The 15,350-nt window shown below is 40.6% G+C and overlaps 4 protein-coding genes and 1 pseudogene across 6 annotated transcripts; 1 reads left to right on the forward strand and 4 right to left on the reverse strand.

Moving 5' to 3' along the window:
* Nucleotides 1-264: 264 nt before the first annotated feature.
* On the reverse strand, nucleotides 265-3,423 carry LOC106375284 (DEAD-box ATP-dependent RNA helicase 16-like). The gene is made up of 13 exons (XM_048745135.1): nucleotides 3,124-3,423; nucleotides 2,804-3,052; nucleotides 2,588-2,716; nucleotides 2,352-2,452; nucleotides 2,159-2,270; nucleotides 1,908-2,039; nucleotides 1,753-1,818; nucleotides 1,484-1,666; nucleotides 1,311-1,406; nucleotides 1,097-1,234; nucleotides 940-1,022; nucleotides 614-872; nucleotides 265-527 (listed from the first exon to the last, which is right to left on the reverse strand). Exons 1-13 carry the CDS (start codon nucleotides 3,355-3,357, stop codon nucleotides 429-431), a joined length of 1,881 nt encoding a protein of 626 aa, XP_048601092.1. The 5' UTR covers nucleotides 3,358-3,423; the 3' UTR covers nucleotides 265-428.
* Nucleotides 3,424-4,199: 776 nt separating this feature from the next.
* On the forward strand, nucleotides 4,200-10,590 carry LOC106375286 (xanthine dehydrogenase 1). 3 transcript variants are annotated; one of them, XM_048745136.1, is made up of 14 exons: nucleotides 4,201-4,483; nucleotides 5,149-5,272; nucleotides 5,350-5,458; nucleotides 5,542-7,023; nucleotides 7,387-7,629; nucleotides 7,698-8,012; nucleotides 8,134-8,373; nucleotides 8,466-8,750; nucleotides 8,858-9,079; nucleotides 9,163-9,324; nucleotides 9,433-9,567; nucleotides 9,664-9,900; nucleotides 9,990-10,163; nucleotides 10,245-10,590. In XM_048745136.1, the coding sequence occupies exons 1-14, from the start codon at nucleotides 4,369-4,371 to the stop codon at nucleotides 10,485-10,487; spliced, it is 4,086 nt and encodes a 1,361-aa protein (XP_048601093.1). In that variant the 5' UTR covers nucleotides 4,201-4,368; the 3' UTR covers nucleotides 10,488-10,590. The 3 variants fall into 3 exon arrangements, with proteins under 3 accessions (XP_022550175.2, XP_048601093.1, XP_013670609.2); XM_013815155.3 differs by having other exon boundaries at nucleotides 5,173-5,272; XM_022694454.2 differs by lacking the exons at nucleotides 9,990-10,163; nucleotides 10,245-10,590 and having other exon boundaries at nucleotides 4,200-4,483; nucleotides 5,173-5,272; nucleotides 9,704-9,811.
* LOC125575408 (probable amidase At4g34880) lies at nucleotides 10,566-11,297 on the reverse strand. Its single transcript, XM_048746111.1, has 2 exons — nucleotides 11,142-11,297; nucleotides 10,566-10,958 (listed from the first exon to the last, which is right to left on the reverse strand). Exons 1-2 carry the CDS (start codon nucleotides 11,295-11,297, stop codon nucleotides 10,566-10,568), a joined length of 549 nt encoding a protein of 182 aa, XP_048602068.1.
* On the reverse strand, nucleotides 10,654-12,795 carry LOC106375289 (annotated as a pseudogene).
* A 1,646-nt stretch (nucleotides 12,796-14,441) lies between these two features.
* On the reverse strand, nucleotides 14,442-15,186 carry LOC106375290 (peptidyl-prolyl cis-trans isomerase). The gene has a single exon (XM_013815156.3). It carries the CDS (start codon nucleotides 15,106-15,108, stop codon nucleotides 14,590-14,592), a length of 519 nt encoding a protein of 172 aa, XP_013670610.2. The 5' UTR covers nucleotides 15,109-15,186; the 3' UTR covers nucleotides 14,442-14,589.
* Nucleotides 15,187-15,350: the final 164 nt, after the last annotated feature.

Below are 15,350 nucleotides of genomic sequence, written 5' to 3' on the forward strand. Positions count from 1 at the left end.
GTTGTGTTCGCCGGAGACGACGGCCAGGAGAGAGAATGAGGTGTATGTGAAACGTTAAAGATCTAATTAACACATAGTACTCGAGGTTCTGAGTGTGACCTACGTAACTTATGATACATGTGCGCATTCGGAACCAAAAAAACTAAGTATATAGAGACGCAAGTGGACTAGGATGTTTCCAAACTCTATTTTGGCACTTGCAAATTAACATCTCTACTCATCGTGATTCATGAGTTATAACATATGGTTTGAAGAGCAATAAGCTTTTGAAAATTTATATCTGAAAAGTAAGTTTAAAAGCTATTAAAATCTGTGATGCTACAAGAGTACAAGAATAGAGCTAAAGATTGTTGTTTTTGTCTGCTTTCTTTTGTCTGATCACAACGTGTCAAAATTTGATTACACATAAGCAAAAAAACGAGATAATCTTAAACTGTCTTATGTTTCTTGTTAGCCAAGCCATCGCTAGATCCTTTACCATCTTTCTTCTGACCAACACCGCCACCACCGCGTCCTCTCTTAGATCCCTGATTAATCGAAGGAAAGTAGACACCATGTAAAACACAAAAGCGAAGAAAGGAAAGAAAAAGTTACGTAAGTTGTGTGTGTTTACGTTGGCGTTGAAGGTTTTTAGTGGGTCACCGCCTTTTCTTGATCGTTTCTTCTTTGAGTTTCCGCCTCCACCTGATCTTCTATTGTTTCCCATGGCGGCTCTGGCTAGCTTGACCATCTTGCTTGCTTCTTGAGTCTTTGCGTCCACTAGATACTCAGGGATGTCCCTTAGATGCGGTGAAGGCGCAGTCTTGCTCAGAAGCTTGTCATGTTTCAATAGATCCAAGTCTCTTGGATTCGCTTCAAAATGAGACTTTAACCTGCAAAAAAAAGTAAGATCGAAGTTAACACCACAGAACAAACAATATTCACCACATTTTTGCTTACTTTTCGGAGTTTATTATCTCATTTCTTAAATCCTGAGCTCGTGATTCTCGAATCGAAATCTTTGTAACACTCTTTGCAACATCCTGCACCAAAGAAAGAACGTTAATACTTCTTCATTTGATAAGGTAAGCATCTTACAACAGAGATTACTACTCACCTCAGCTCTGTATCTTAAAGACTCAACAGCATTTTCAGTCAACAAAGGGAAAGGTGTGATGATATCACTATCCTTGTCCTCTTCACCTGCTAAGAAGGATTTGATTTCTTCAAACCCTTCCATCTCACCAGGAGAAACCTGTAGCAAATAAAGCAGATCATTACACGAGGTCATGCTAATCAGAAAGGTATCGTTAAGACGAAAAAAAACTCACGAGAGAAACGGAAGAACCGCTGCTATATGCTCTCCCAGTACGCCCAATTCTATGAATGTATCCTGTCACACTTTGAGGCATATCGTAGTTTATGACCTGTGCATAAAAAAATGGTTTAAGGAAAGGTTAAGAATCTTAAGCACTTAGAACAGCAAAGATTACAAAAAGCTTACCGTGTGAACTTTTTTGAAGTCAATTCCTCTAACTACACCAAACTCAGCGTCAAGCTTCGGTTTGAAACGCCTTTTGTTTTTCTTACTCTCCTTGTTATCATCACCTTTAACCTCTTCCTTTTCTTTTGTCTGGTTATTATCATCCGTTGCAATCAAATAATCAAAGAGTCCTGCATTGAATTGCTGTACAAACATACATTTATTAATTATGAAATTCAGCTATTTAAAAAAAAAAAAATCATTTCTCTGTGTGACTTTGGTGATGTTACCTCAAGGATATGAAGCCGAGAGTTCTGAGGCAACTCCCCGTTTAAGATTGCAGTTTTGATTCCAAACTGTCAGACAAATTAAATTAAATTAATTACTTAATATTACTACACGATAGTACAGTTTTAAAATTGGATTGAGGTAACACAGAACTTACCTTTTCCAAGAATAGCTTCAGCTTGAAACCCATGTCAATAGTATTGATGAATATCAGAACTTTCTTCTGAACAACCTCTAGCTTCAGGAGAGCAAGAATGTGTAGTAGTTTATCCTGAGCACTGCAAGAAATCTAAAAGACAAGATAAACACAATAGTCATCATTAATCAGACCCACACAAGTTCTGAACTTATAAACCATTTGTAACCAACAAAATTGACTTAAAGCAAATCTAAGCGTTTGAATCATACCCAAAACTGCTGAACATTGCTTGGGACGGGCTCTTCCTTGTCAGAACCTTCTTGCAAGGTCAAAACGACCGGGTTGTGCAGAATCAATTTCTTCAATTTTTCAACATCAGAACTGACATTTTGCAAACATGTTTCCACCATTCAAGACAGCCTCCCGGAGGAAAAAAAAATGAGGTTAACATATTAGCCATACCTTGTGGTAGCAGACATAAGGAGGCATTGGCAACGTCTTGGGACTATTGAAGTTACCGACCTTAGATTATCTTCATATCCATAGGACAACAAAAGATCTGCCTGATAGCACAAAAATATATCAACATCTCAATTAAAAAAGAAAACGCAACCACTTGATTATCTAGAGAATTCACAAAGCTACTGTTACTTCTCAGTTCTCATACCATTGAAACTCAAGGAGAATATTTATCATACCTCATCAAGAACCAAAATCTCAAGCGATTCACTGATAGCTGCGGGGTCTAAAACTCCATCTGCGAAACATTTAGGAATACAAGCAGGTGTGGTGACTAGAATCTCAGGCAAGCCAGCCAATGCGTTACGCTGCAATTGCAAAATACCCAAACAAAAGCATTAGAAAAAGGGTATAAAAATCGATTAGATATCATGGTGAAAAAATGCAAAACTAACCATATCAGATACAGGCATGCTACTAGTCAACTGCACAGCTTTAAGCTGAACACGACACAGCTCGATAAGCCAAGAAACCTCCGAGTAGACCTGCTGACACAACTCACGAGAAGGAACGAGTACAAAAGCACAAGGAGCAGGCTTCTTCTTCCTCCCAGAATCCGAAAACAGCTTCTGAAGCAAGGGAAGAAGGTAAGCTAAGGTCTTCCCTGAGCCAGTCTTAGCTCTAGCAACCACATCTTTCCCTTCCTAGAAGACAAAAAAAAATCAATAAGACAGACTCTAAAGAAAGGCATAAAGGTAGAGACTTTGATGGTTACCAGGATGTAAGGAATAGCTGTTTGCTGAATAGGAGTTGGTTTCTCAATACCCTTTTTAGATAAAGCACGAATGAGACGAGGGTCAAGCCCTAGCTCCTCAAAGCTCTTATCTTTCTCTTCTTCTTCTTCTTCTTCTGCTACTTCTCCGGCGTCTCTCTGTTCTTCAACTTCCTCTACTTTCTCAACTTCTTCTGGTTTCACATCATCCACAGGTTTAAACTTCGCCTTACCCATTGAATCAGTCGGAGAAAGGTTCAGTTCCGAGTTTGAAGCAGAGGAGAAGAAGCTTTCAAAAGCGGCGGATAGGTTGAAGAAGAGCCTTTTATCGTCTGATGGTTTGGGCTTTTACTTAATGGGCCGGGCTTTTCAGAAACAATAATAATAAAATAATTTGTCAAAGAGGCCTTGCCATTTCGGGTATCGGTTCGGTTCGGTTCGGGTATTTCGGGTTTCGGTTAGTTCGGATAGGGACTAGAGGATCCATTTAGTACTTGACCTATTTTCGGTTCGGTTCGGTTCGGATAGTTTCGGGTTCGGTTCGGATAGTAAATGTAGGAAACGGAAAATATCCGGAAAAAGTTCGGTTCTCATTTGGATCCGGTTCGGGTTCGGATAGTTCGGGTAGTTCGGATCATTTGGATAAAATATCGGTTATTTATGGTAAAATATCAAATAATATTTAGATAATTTGGATAAAATATCGGTTATTTAGGATAATAATATTTGGATATTTCGGATTACTTTGGATATTTCGGATAAAACTATCCGGATACTTTCGGGTAGTTTGGATATTTTATAATAATTTAGTTATACTCAATTATATTCAGATACTTTTAATAGAATTTTAAATTAAAAATATATATTTAGTAATGTTATATATATATATATAACTAATATTTTTATATATCCGGGTACCCGTTCGGTTCAGTTATTTCGGATATAAAAATATAGGAACGGTTCGGGTATTTGAGAGTATTGGTCCGGTTCTGGTTTCGGATATTTCGGTTCGGTTCTTCTGTTCCTGTGCCTAGATAAAACAATAAATATGGAAAACGACAGTTTGTTTGTATATATTATATTGAAGAAGACGAAGGAAGGATGATGATGTCTTCGGTGGATGCGATCTGCGTAAAGAAATGATTTTTATATAGAAAGAAGGAACGTAATCCAAACAACTTGAGCTTTGACTTAGCGTCAATCAGTTTCGTCTCGATCCAAATTTGCAGAATCATTTTTTTTTGAGAAATGGGTTCGCTGAAGAACGACGGAGAGCTTACGGAGGCGATACTATACGTTAACGGCGTTCGTAGAGTGTTGCCAGATGGTTTGGCTCATATGACGCTTCTTGAATACCTCAGAGGTGCGTAAACTTACTTGCTACATAAGCTCTGTTTCTTCTTGTGGTAGGTAGGGGAGGGAATGATTGAAAGTTATAAACTTTGTGCTCAATTTTTGTTTTTAAATTTGTTTTTTAAAATCTTAGAGTTCCCAAACTATTGATTTTTTTTCTAAAAGGTCTACAGTACAGCTTCCAGAATTTCAGGGTAATGGAATATTTCTACAGATGCACAATTGCTTGTTTGTGCCAAGTAGCTAACTTTTTGATCCACTAGCTCATTCCCTTATGCTCAAAAGGTTATCTATTTTGAAGAATCTGGATCAAGGGCACGTCTTGGTCAAAGCCGGATGAAACATTCGTATTCAGACCCTTGAAATTTTTGAAAAAAATTTTATATACACACCCAAATTTGTTTTAAAAAATTTTAGAGCTCAAGTTATTGAAATTTTTACTAAATCGTCTACGGGCCCAAAATATCTCAGGGCAATATTCCTACAGATGCAGTTGCTTGTTTTGTGCCAAGTAGCTAACTTTTTGATCCACTAGCTCATTCCGTTATGTCTGTTTTTAATAGGTTTGGTTTGGGTATGCATACAAGTGCGAGATTCGTTTTTGAGAATCATAAAGTAGAGCTCGCAGAAATGATTTTGTTATGAACCATCATGAGGTTTTTTTCTAACTTGCAGATGTGTTTCTTTGTTTTCTTTTAGATATAGGACTGACCGGGACAAAGCTGGGATGCGGTGAAGGTGGTTGTGGGGCTTGCACGGTGATGGTCTCTAACTATGACGTCAAATCCAAGACATGCGTGTGAGAATCTTTTTCCCTCTGATACGTTGGCTCTACTTTGCTTAAGCTTTTGGCCTAACTGAAAAATGTTGTTACAGGCATTATGCTGTCAACGCTTGCTTAGCGCCTCTGTATTCTGTAGAAGGGATGCATGTAATAACCATTGAGGGACTTGGCCATCGCAAACTTGGCTTGCACCCACTTCAGGTAAAGTTTTACTCAGTTCCTCTCATTTCTGGAGAGTCTATGTTAGTGCTAATACATATCGTTGGTGATGTTAATTCTCTCAGGAATCGTTGGCATCTGCTCATGGCTCTCAGTGTGGGTTTTGTACTCCCGGGTTCATCATGTCTATGTACGCGTTATTGAGGTCAAGTAAGAACTCACCAAGTGAAGAGGAGATTGAAGAGTGCCTTGCGGGGAATCTATGTCGCTGTACTGGTTATAGACCCATCGTTGATGCCTTTCGGGTTTTTGCAAAGTCTGATGATGCTCTTTACAGTGGAGTATCCTCGCTTAGCCTTGAAGATGGTTCAACTATCTGCCCATCTACTGGCAAACCTTGTTCCTGTGGCTCAAAAGCAGCCAATTGTAATGAAGATAGAATACAGTCCATCTCTTACAGTGATATTGATGGAGCTAAGTATACAGAAACGGAGCTTATTTTCCCTCCTGAGCTTTTTCTGAGGAAGTTATCTCCTTTGAAGTTAAAGGGAAATGGGGGACTCACCTGGTTTAGACCAGTAAGCCTTCAGAACTTGCTTGAGCTCAAAGCAAACTATCCTGACGCTAAGCTGCTAGTAGGGAATACGGAGGTGGGAATTGAAATGAGACTGAAGAGGCTGCAGTATCAGGTGCTAATCTCTGTTTCTCAAGTTCCAGAGCTCAATGCATTGAATGTTGATGACAATGGAGTAGAGATTGGTTCTGCTTTGAGACTTTCTGAACTCCTGAGGTTATTCAGGAGGATTGTAAAGGAGCGTCCTGAACATGAAACATCAGCATGCAAGGCTTTTATTGAACAGTTGAAGTGGTTTGCTGGGACACAGATAAGAAATGTTGCTTGCATTGGTGGAAACATTTGTACAGCTAGTCCAATATCTGATTTAAACCCTCTTTGGATGGCGTCAAGAGCAGAGTTTCGGATAATCAACTGCAGTGGAGAAGTTAGGTCCGTACCTGCAAAAGATTTCTTCCTTGGTTATCGTAAGGTGGATATGGGAAGCAACGAGATCTTGCTCTCGGTGTTCCTTCCATGGACAAGACCCTTGGAGTATGTGAAAGAGTTTAAGCAGGCTCATCGCAGGGATGATGATATAGCTATTGTTAATGGTGGAATGCGTGTGTTCCTTGAAGAGAAAGGTCAAGAGTTGTTTGTTTCTGATGCATCAATTGCTTATGGTGGTGTGGCTCCTCTTTCGTTGCGTGCCAGAAAGACTGAGGAATTTTTGATTGGAAAGAAATGGAATAAAGGTCTTCTGCAAGATGCGCTTGAGGTCATACAGAGCGATGTGTTGATCAAGGAAGATGCTCCTGGTGGGATGGTGGAGTTTCGGAAATCTCTAACCCTGAGCTTCTTCTTTAAGTTTTTCTTATGGGTTTCTCATGATGTACATAATGTATACCCCGCTATAGAGACCTTCCCACCCTCCCATGTATCAGCTCTTCAATCTGTTCCTCGGTTATCTAGAAGTGGAAAACAAGACTATGAGACAGTAAAACAAGGAACATCTGTTGGCTCGCCGGAGGTCCATCTTTCAGCGAGAATGCAGGTATGTTGTTCCATCCAGCGTTCTCAGATTGTTTCTCCATTTTGATAATGGTAGGTCAATTGCCATTGTCCATTGTTTAACCTTCTAGAACAAAGACGTTCTGTGATTTGTGACGCCCTGAAAATTCCAGTTACATAATTGTTTACTTTGTGGAAGTTACTTTCTGAACTTTGATTCCTCTTCATATAGTTTATGGCCTCTCTTTCTCAACTCCAAACTTCTCCATTATCATATCCAAAATATGTTTGAAGACTTGATAGCTGAATATTGTTTGCTGTTGGGATAGTGTCCCTTTTAGTGTAATTTGTTGTAGCTTGGTGAGTAGAAAATAATTCTATCCACCGCTCTTATATTTTCATGTAGGTCACAGGAGAAGCAGAATATACTGATGATACTCCAGTACCTCCTTATACCTTGCATGCTGCTTTAGTGCTAAGCAAAGTGCCACATGCTCGCATCCTTTCTATTGATGATTCGGCAGCCAAATCTTCACTTGGTTTTGTTGGTCTGTTTCTTGCCAAAGATATTCCTGGTGATAATATGATTGGACCAATTGTTGCTGACGAAGAATTATTTGCCACGGACGTGGTCACATGTGTGGGACAAGTAAGCAAATTAGAGGAAGTGTTTCTTTCTTTCTCAGTTATCTCATTAAATTCCATTTGGTATTTCAGGTCATTGGTGTGGTTGTGGCGGATACACATGAGAATGCAAAAACTGCAGCAGGAAAAGTTGAAGTTATGTATGAGGAACTACCGGCAATATTATCAATCAAGGAGGCTATCAATGCTAAAAGTTTCCATCTAAACACAGAGAAAAGGCTAAAGAAAGGTGATGTAGATCTGTGCTTTCAATCTGGTGAGTGTGACAGGATAATAGAGGGAGAGGTTCAAATCGGTGGTCAAGAACACTTTTACTTGGAACCTCATGGTAGTTTGGTTTGGACACTGGATGGAGGAAACGAAGTTCATATGATTTCATCCACTCAAGTAAGGATTTAGTATTTGTATCATATAGAACAGAAAACCATTAGGCATCAGCTAGATTAAGATACTGCAAAATAATGTTTTATCTGCTTAAGCAATATTGGTGGCTGTGATATATATGCAGGCTCCTCAGAAGCACCAGAAATATGTTTCTCATGTTCTCGGTCTTCCAATGTCTAAAGTGGTATGCAAAACCAAACGAATAGGAGGTGGATTTGGTGGTAAGGAAACAAGATCAGCTTTCATCGCTGCTGCAGCTGCTGTTCCTTCCTACCTATTGAATCGTCCTGTGAAACTCATACTGGACAGAGATGTGGACATGATGATAACTGGTCATCGTCATAGTTTCCTTGGAAAGTACAAGGTATCTTTCTCTGCTATTTCAATGGAAGAAAGAGTTTGATTGTGAGAATAATTAGAAGAATCCTTTTGATTGTTTTCTGCTACCTTTTACAGGTTGGGTTTACGAATGAAGGAAAAATATTGGCGTTGGATCTTGAAATCTACAACAACGGTGGAAACTCTTTGGATCTTTCCCTTGCTATTCTGGAACGGGCCATGTTTCACTCGGATAACGTTTATGAGATTCCACATGTGAGGATCATAGGGAACGTTTGCTTTACTAATTTCCCCAGCAACACTGCTTTCCGGGGGTTTGGAGGGCCCCAAGGTATGCTCATTACTGAAAACTGGATTCAGAGAATCGCAGCAGAGCTTGATAAAAGCCCTGAAGAAATCAAAGTGAGTTGAATGTCTTTCTAACCTTCTTTATTGTCCTGAAAGTTTGTAGTAATTGTTCTTGTCATTTTCATTTTTAAATGTTTTCTGGTGTGTTTGATTTACTTTAGGAGAAGAACTTTCAAGAGGAAGGGTCCATCACACATTACTCACAGTCCCTTCAGCACTGCACATTGCAGCAGCTCTGGAAAGAGCTGAAAGAATCTTCCAACTTCTTAAAGGCTCGTAGAGAAGCAGACGAGTTCAATAGCCAAAACCGGTGGAAAAAGCGTGGCGTAGCTATAGTTCCCACAAAATTTGGCATATCATTCACTACAAAGTTCATGAATCAGGTGATAATTTTTAATTCTAAATTAGTAATCAAACTGTAAAGAATAAGATTTTCTTATACCATCCATTTTATGGGCTGTTACAGGCCGGTGCTCTTGTTCATGTTTACACCGATGGGACTGTTTTGGTGACACATGGAGGTGTGGAGATGGGTCAAGGGTTGCATACAAAGGTTGCCCAAGTTGCTGCATCCTCCTTTAACATTCCACTTAGTTCAGTTTTCGTGTCAGAGACAAGCACCGACAAGGTAAATCTATATGACCTTAGAATTGAACATGGAACTCTAGCTTAGGCCAATACATAAAATCAGACAAAGTTGTTCTTGCTCTCTTATGTTTTTACGGTATCTTAATAGGTTCCAAATGCGTCACCAACGGCTGCTTCTGCGAGCTCTGATATGTATGGTGCTGCAGTTTTAGACGCCTGTGAGCAGATTATAGCAAGAATTGAGCCTGTTGCATCTAAGCACAACTTTAACACATTCGCCGAGGTATATTCTTTGTCTCTTGCATTTTCATATAAACTCAGACCAGTTTGATGATGCCTATTATGATGAAACTCTCTTTACATGTGACTGTATATGTAGCTGGTAAGTGCCTGCTACTTTCAAAGGATAGACCTATCAGCTCACGGCTTCCACATCGTTCCCGAAATTGGATTTGACTGGATATCTGGAAAAGGGAATGCGTTTAGATACTACACATACGGAGCTGCCTTTGCTGAAGTTGAGATAGATACACTGACTGGTGATTTTCACACAAGAGCAGCTGATATAATGCTGGACCTCGGATATTCTCTTAACCCTGCCATTGATGTTGGACAAGTGCGTGCGCCTTCTTCTCTCACCCTTAACGCATTTTTGCAATCTTTAAAAAAGAAAAAAAATGTTTTATTTGAAGTCACTATTTGCAGATAGAAGGAGCATTTGTACAAGGACTAGGTTGGGTAGCTCTAGAAGAGCTCAAATGGGGAGATGCAGCTCATAAATGGATTAAACCGGGAACTTTACTTACTTGCGGACCAGGAAACTACAAGATACCTTCCATTAACGACGTTCCGTTCAACCTGAATGTTTCTCTTCTCAAGGTATGCAACAAGCTTTAAATTGGTATGCAACAAACACCATTTGAATTATCAGAAGCTGAGATTGTACTTTGTTTGAATCAGGGGAATCCGAATAAAAAGGCAATACATTCATCTAAAGCAGTAGGTGAGCCACCGTTCTTTCTTGCATCATCAGTCTTCTTTGCGATCAAGGAAGCCATCAAAGCTGCTAGGACCGAGGTGGGTCTCACCAAGTGGTTTCCTCTGGAGACTCCAGCCACGCCGGAGCGTATCAGAATGGCTTGTTTTGATGAGTTTTCATCTCCTTTTGTAAGCTCAGACTTCTCCCCAAAGCTTAGTGTTTAAGCTTACATGGAACAATGATAAAGTTTATGTAAGTTGTTTCCACTCACCAAATAAATGTACATTATAAAGATATAATCTTTATAGAAAACAGCAACTTTGTTTTCGTTGCGTGCCTTGAGCTTTGAACTTTGGTGGCTTCCTGATCAAAGTTGCTTGTTCGAAGCCATATGCTATCTCAATGAGCTTTGGCTCTGAGAATCTTAATCCTCCAAATGTTATTCCGAATGGAACTCCTTCGCTATCATATCCTGCGGGGACATTGATTCCTGGATACCCTCCAATGGCGAGGACATTGCTCATCTTTGAACCAAGTGAGACGATTGCATCTAACTCCTTTTCTTTCATCAGCTTCTCCAGTCCGTTCCTGGAAAGATCTTCCATTTTCTGCAAGGCTGCTTTCTCTGTCTCACCCATTCCTTTGGTAGCTTCTGCTGCAAGAAAGAGCTCTTGTCCCCATTCTTCTACCTTTTCCTGTGTTTTTTTTTTCTCATTTCAGTGATCACATTCTTCAAAAACCAAAAAATGTAAGTAAGGGTATCCCAGGTCTATAGAATGACCGGACTAATAGGCCAAACACTCCGGATATTCAAATTAGACCTAAAACATGACCTCATATCCAAAAAAGTAAGTTCGCTTTAGCAGTTTAGTACTTACCTCTTCAGCGAATTTCTCGTTGTAAGCAATAACATCTGCTAAGGACCGGACCGGTGATTTCACAAGATCTTTAAGATATGCATTCAGAGACATCTTGAACTCAGCCAAGAGTGCTGTCCTTTCACCGCTCTTAGTCCAATCCTTAATGACTTCCATGTTCGGTATCGACAGATCTTTAATGACTGTGGCGCCTTCTCGTCTTCATTAAAGAAAGATAGTGGTTTGATTGAATGACTATGGAGACTTTAAGAAAAAAAAGCTTTACCGTAACATTTCAATGGGATGATGAAGAAGAGAATGCTTCATAACGACCCCTAGTCTCTTCCCCTTAAGCCCCTAGCTGTCAGAAACTGCTTGTAACCGCCTTTGGATATGAACTGGGATGCAGTCTTCGTGGCTTCGTCCAAGGGATCATAACCCACAATAGCATCAAGGACAATAACAGCATCCGAAACTGTCCTGCATATCGGCCTTAACGTTGCAAACACACAAACTTAGCACAAAAATCACTAGTAAAGTTGAGTGCTCTCTAAGTCTCTTACCCTACACTGTCCTGTCTCAAGGAGACAGGAACAACACCGGCCCGGCTAGTCAGCCCGACGGTCGGTTTAATCCCGACCACCGAGTTTTGACTCGATGGACATAGGATGGAACCATCGGTTTCAGTCCCAAGTGACACAGCCACAAGATTAGCCGCCACTGATATAGCTGAACCGCTACTTGACCCACACGGATCTGCTGTTAAAACGTACGGATTCTGCAAAACATTCCTAGATCTTATCATACCTATTATGGGTTAATTATTCATGTAATAGATTATTATTTTAGGTGCTTAATAATATTTTAATATATTTTGGAGACATATTAAAGACTAAAAGAATAAGTTTGGTACAAGTTCTTTTCGGGATTTTAAATTTTTCATGTTTTTTCAGAAATTTATTTAGGTTCGGGTTCGGTTCGGATGAAACCTATAACCTGAAATACTGTAAAACAAGATCTATTCGGTATTTAAGTCGGTTTCGGATCGGTTCAAATTCATTTTTATCAGGTCTTCGGTTTTAGATTTTCGGATTGGTTTATTTGCCCAGCCCTACTGATTACCTAACCTTGAGTCCCAAGTTACAGAACTTTCTATATATATATAGTGATGGAAGAAACTGACCTTTCCTTGGAGGCCACGCGCGCTCCAACCACTTGGGATAGCGAAAGATCGAAAATGAGCCCATTCGCTTAAGCTCGCTTTGCCGAAGATCACAACACCTGAATCTCTCAGTCTCTTGACAACACCCGCGTCTCGAGGCACGATTGAACCGAGCAAGGCCAAGGAGCCAGCCGTCTTGCTAAGCTTGTCCTTGGTGGAGATTAAATCCTTGAGCAGAATAGGAACACCGTGCAAGAAAGGAAGCTCGGTGGTGACGTCTTTCAGCTCACGTTCTCTGTCTGCGTTCTCAGCTTGGATCAAAGCGTCTGGATTCGTCTCGATGACTGCAAAGAGTATCGGGTTGAGTTTGGAGATCTCTTCGAGGTAGAACTCGACGAGCTGCTTTGATGTAAGTCGTTTCTCGTTGAAAGCAAGTCTTATGTCTTCAAGTGTAGCTTCTTGGATCGAGAACGTTGATGTGAGCATGATGTGAGAGGATGAAACGCAGAGAAAAAAATGGTCAACGCCAAGCAGGCATCAGATTGCTTCTTTCTCACGATGATTAAAGAAAGTATTCTTGTTTGAATATTGCATACTCTAATTAAAAGTTAAATACAATTATCATACTCTACATAAAGTCCTAAACAAAGTATAGGTTTATTTGCCACCATTGAGAGCAAGAGATGTTAATGGCCGTTGATTAAAGACAAGGGTTGCGATTAGCCATTATATCAAGTTGCATAAACTAAAAGCTCACAGTGATACGTTGAGATGAATTTCTTGGTTTAAATAGAGAAGATAATATAATATATAAAAGCTTTTTAACAATGCAGTCAGTTATATTTTTCAAATAAGCTATATCTTAATATTTCAATGTGATGATCAAGACGAGAATGCTTCATAACGATTCCTAGTCTCTTTCCCCATAATGCTTCACAACGATTCCTAGAACTCTACGAGCTGCTTTGATGTAACTCGTTTCTCCTCGAAAGCAAGCCTAATGCCTTCCAACTGTAGCTTCTTGGATCAAGAACGTTGAGGTGAGCATGATGTGAGAAGAAGTGGTGTGGTTCATAGAGGATGAAAACGGCAAGCACCAGATTGCCGTTTTAATATTTTGTGTAAATTGCATACTTTTTTTTTGTCAACTCGAATTTTATTAGGGCACAAAGCCCAAACTAGGGCAAAGCCCATTACAAAACAGAAACACAACATGCCTAAACAACGGACCGAACATTAAACACACACTTTTGGGTCGAAGGTCCAAAAGAGAAAACCGTTGGGGAAGTAATCTCCCATCGTCCATCACGTGCCGATTGCCCAGCAATCAATGACGACGTGTCAAGATGCGAGAGAAACAGCTTCCTCCGGTGTTAGAAAAGATACACGGCGGAGCTCCGCCGCCGACGAAGCCGAAACCAAGGAGAAATCGATTGAAACCGAACAGTTCTCAACCTAGTTCAGCCGACAGCCTAATCTGACGGAACATCGCTTCTGAAAATTACAATCGACATCAATCCTGTCAAAACCTTCGAGATTCCTACATGGAAACCGAACATCTTTTATGATAAAGATAAGTCCGAAAATGACGAAGGCAAAGAACAATCAATCGGAGGCTAAAGAGGAGAATCGATCGAACTGAGAACAACAAGAAACGATGATCAAACGGATCCGGGAGAACCCCGGTGATAGCCGGCGAAGACGATGTGACGGAACCATTCCTTCCCGGGAACCATTCCTTCCCGGAGACAAAAGCCGGCGAAGAAGTGTTGTGAGAACCAGCACTTCCCGGAGACGAAAGCCCGAACCTTCGGGAGACTTAACCGGAATAATCCGGTGATGGAAACAAGTCGGCGAAAACTCTCTCTCTCTTGAGAGAAACTCTCTCTCTCTTCAAAGAGAGAAGCCGATTTCCAGTAGCTATAGTTTTGTGTAAATTGAATACTTATATTACAGTAAGAAATTAAAAGATTCGTAAACCAAATTATTATTTATTTATTCGTGATACCGAGATGTCAATCAATGGCAGTTGGATAAAGACAATTAGTTGCGATTAGCCAAAATTAAAAGTCTTTTCTTTTGTCATCTTGTTAAAGTCATATTAAGAACACGTGATTTACAGAATCTAAAGCTCATATGAGTTTCTTCAGAGATAATGATAATAAATCAAAGCTCATAGTTATTCATAATTATTCAAAGGCAGTCAAATCCAAAAAACCCTCAGGGTTTTACAAACTCGAACGATCAGAAAAAAAAAAACATTAAAAAAGCAAAAGATAACATTCATCATCATCAGATCACTCAGATCTAAGCAACCTGACCACAATCAGCAACAACAACCTTCTTCTTCGTCGTCCCAGAAGACGATCCAACCTTCTCGATCGCCTTCACAACCTCCATACCTTCAACAACCTTCCCAAACACCACGTGCTTCCCATCGAGCCACGACGTCTCCGCGGTGCAGATAAAAAACTGAGATCCGTTGGTGTTGGGACCAGAGTTCGCCATGGAGAGGATCCCCGCCCCGGTGTGCTTCTTCGCGAAGTTCTCGTCCTTGAACTTATCGCCGTAGATCGACTCCCCGCCGGTCCCGTTCCCGGCGGTGAAATCGCCTCCCTGGCACATGAACCCGGGGATCACGCGGTGGAAGGCCGATCCCTTGAAGTGGAGAGGCTTCCCCTTCTTTCCGACACCTTTCTCGCCGGTGCAGAGGGCTCGGAAGTTCTCGGCGGTGTTCGGGGTCGTGTCTTTGTAAAGCTCCATCACGATGCGGCCGGCGGGGGCGCCGTCGAGGGTCATGTCGAAGAAGACTCTTGGGTTAGCCATTTTGATCGAGAGAGAGATTGAGATCGAAGAGGAGGAGGAGGCTATGTTAGTAGTGGTGGTGATGTTTAGGGTTGTTTAGCGATGGGTCCATCATATATAGAGAGGATTCGATGAAGAAAGGGAAAGTATGTTTCTGACCGTTGATTGGAGACACGTGTAGGGATGGAGATTAACTGTGGTTAAATTTAGTTTGACCATGGGTTAAAGTTGCGTGGATTTGAGGCTGCCCGTTTTTGCGAATG

Source organism: Brassica napus, chromosome C1, assembly GCF_020379485.1.
Source record: "Brassica napus cultivar Da-Ae chromosome C1, Da-Ae, whole genome shotgun sequence".
Lineage (NCBI taxonomy): Eukaryota > Viridiplantae > Streptophyta > Magnoliopsida > Brassicales > Brassicaceae > Brassica > Brassica napus.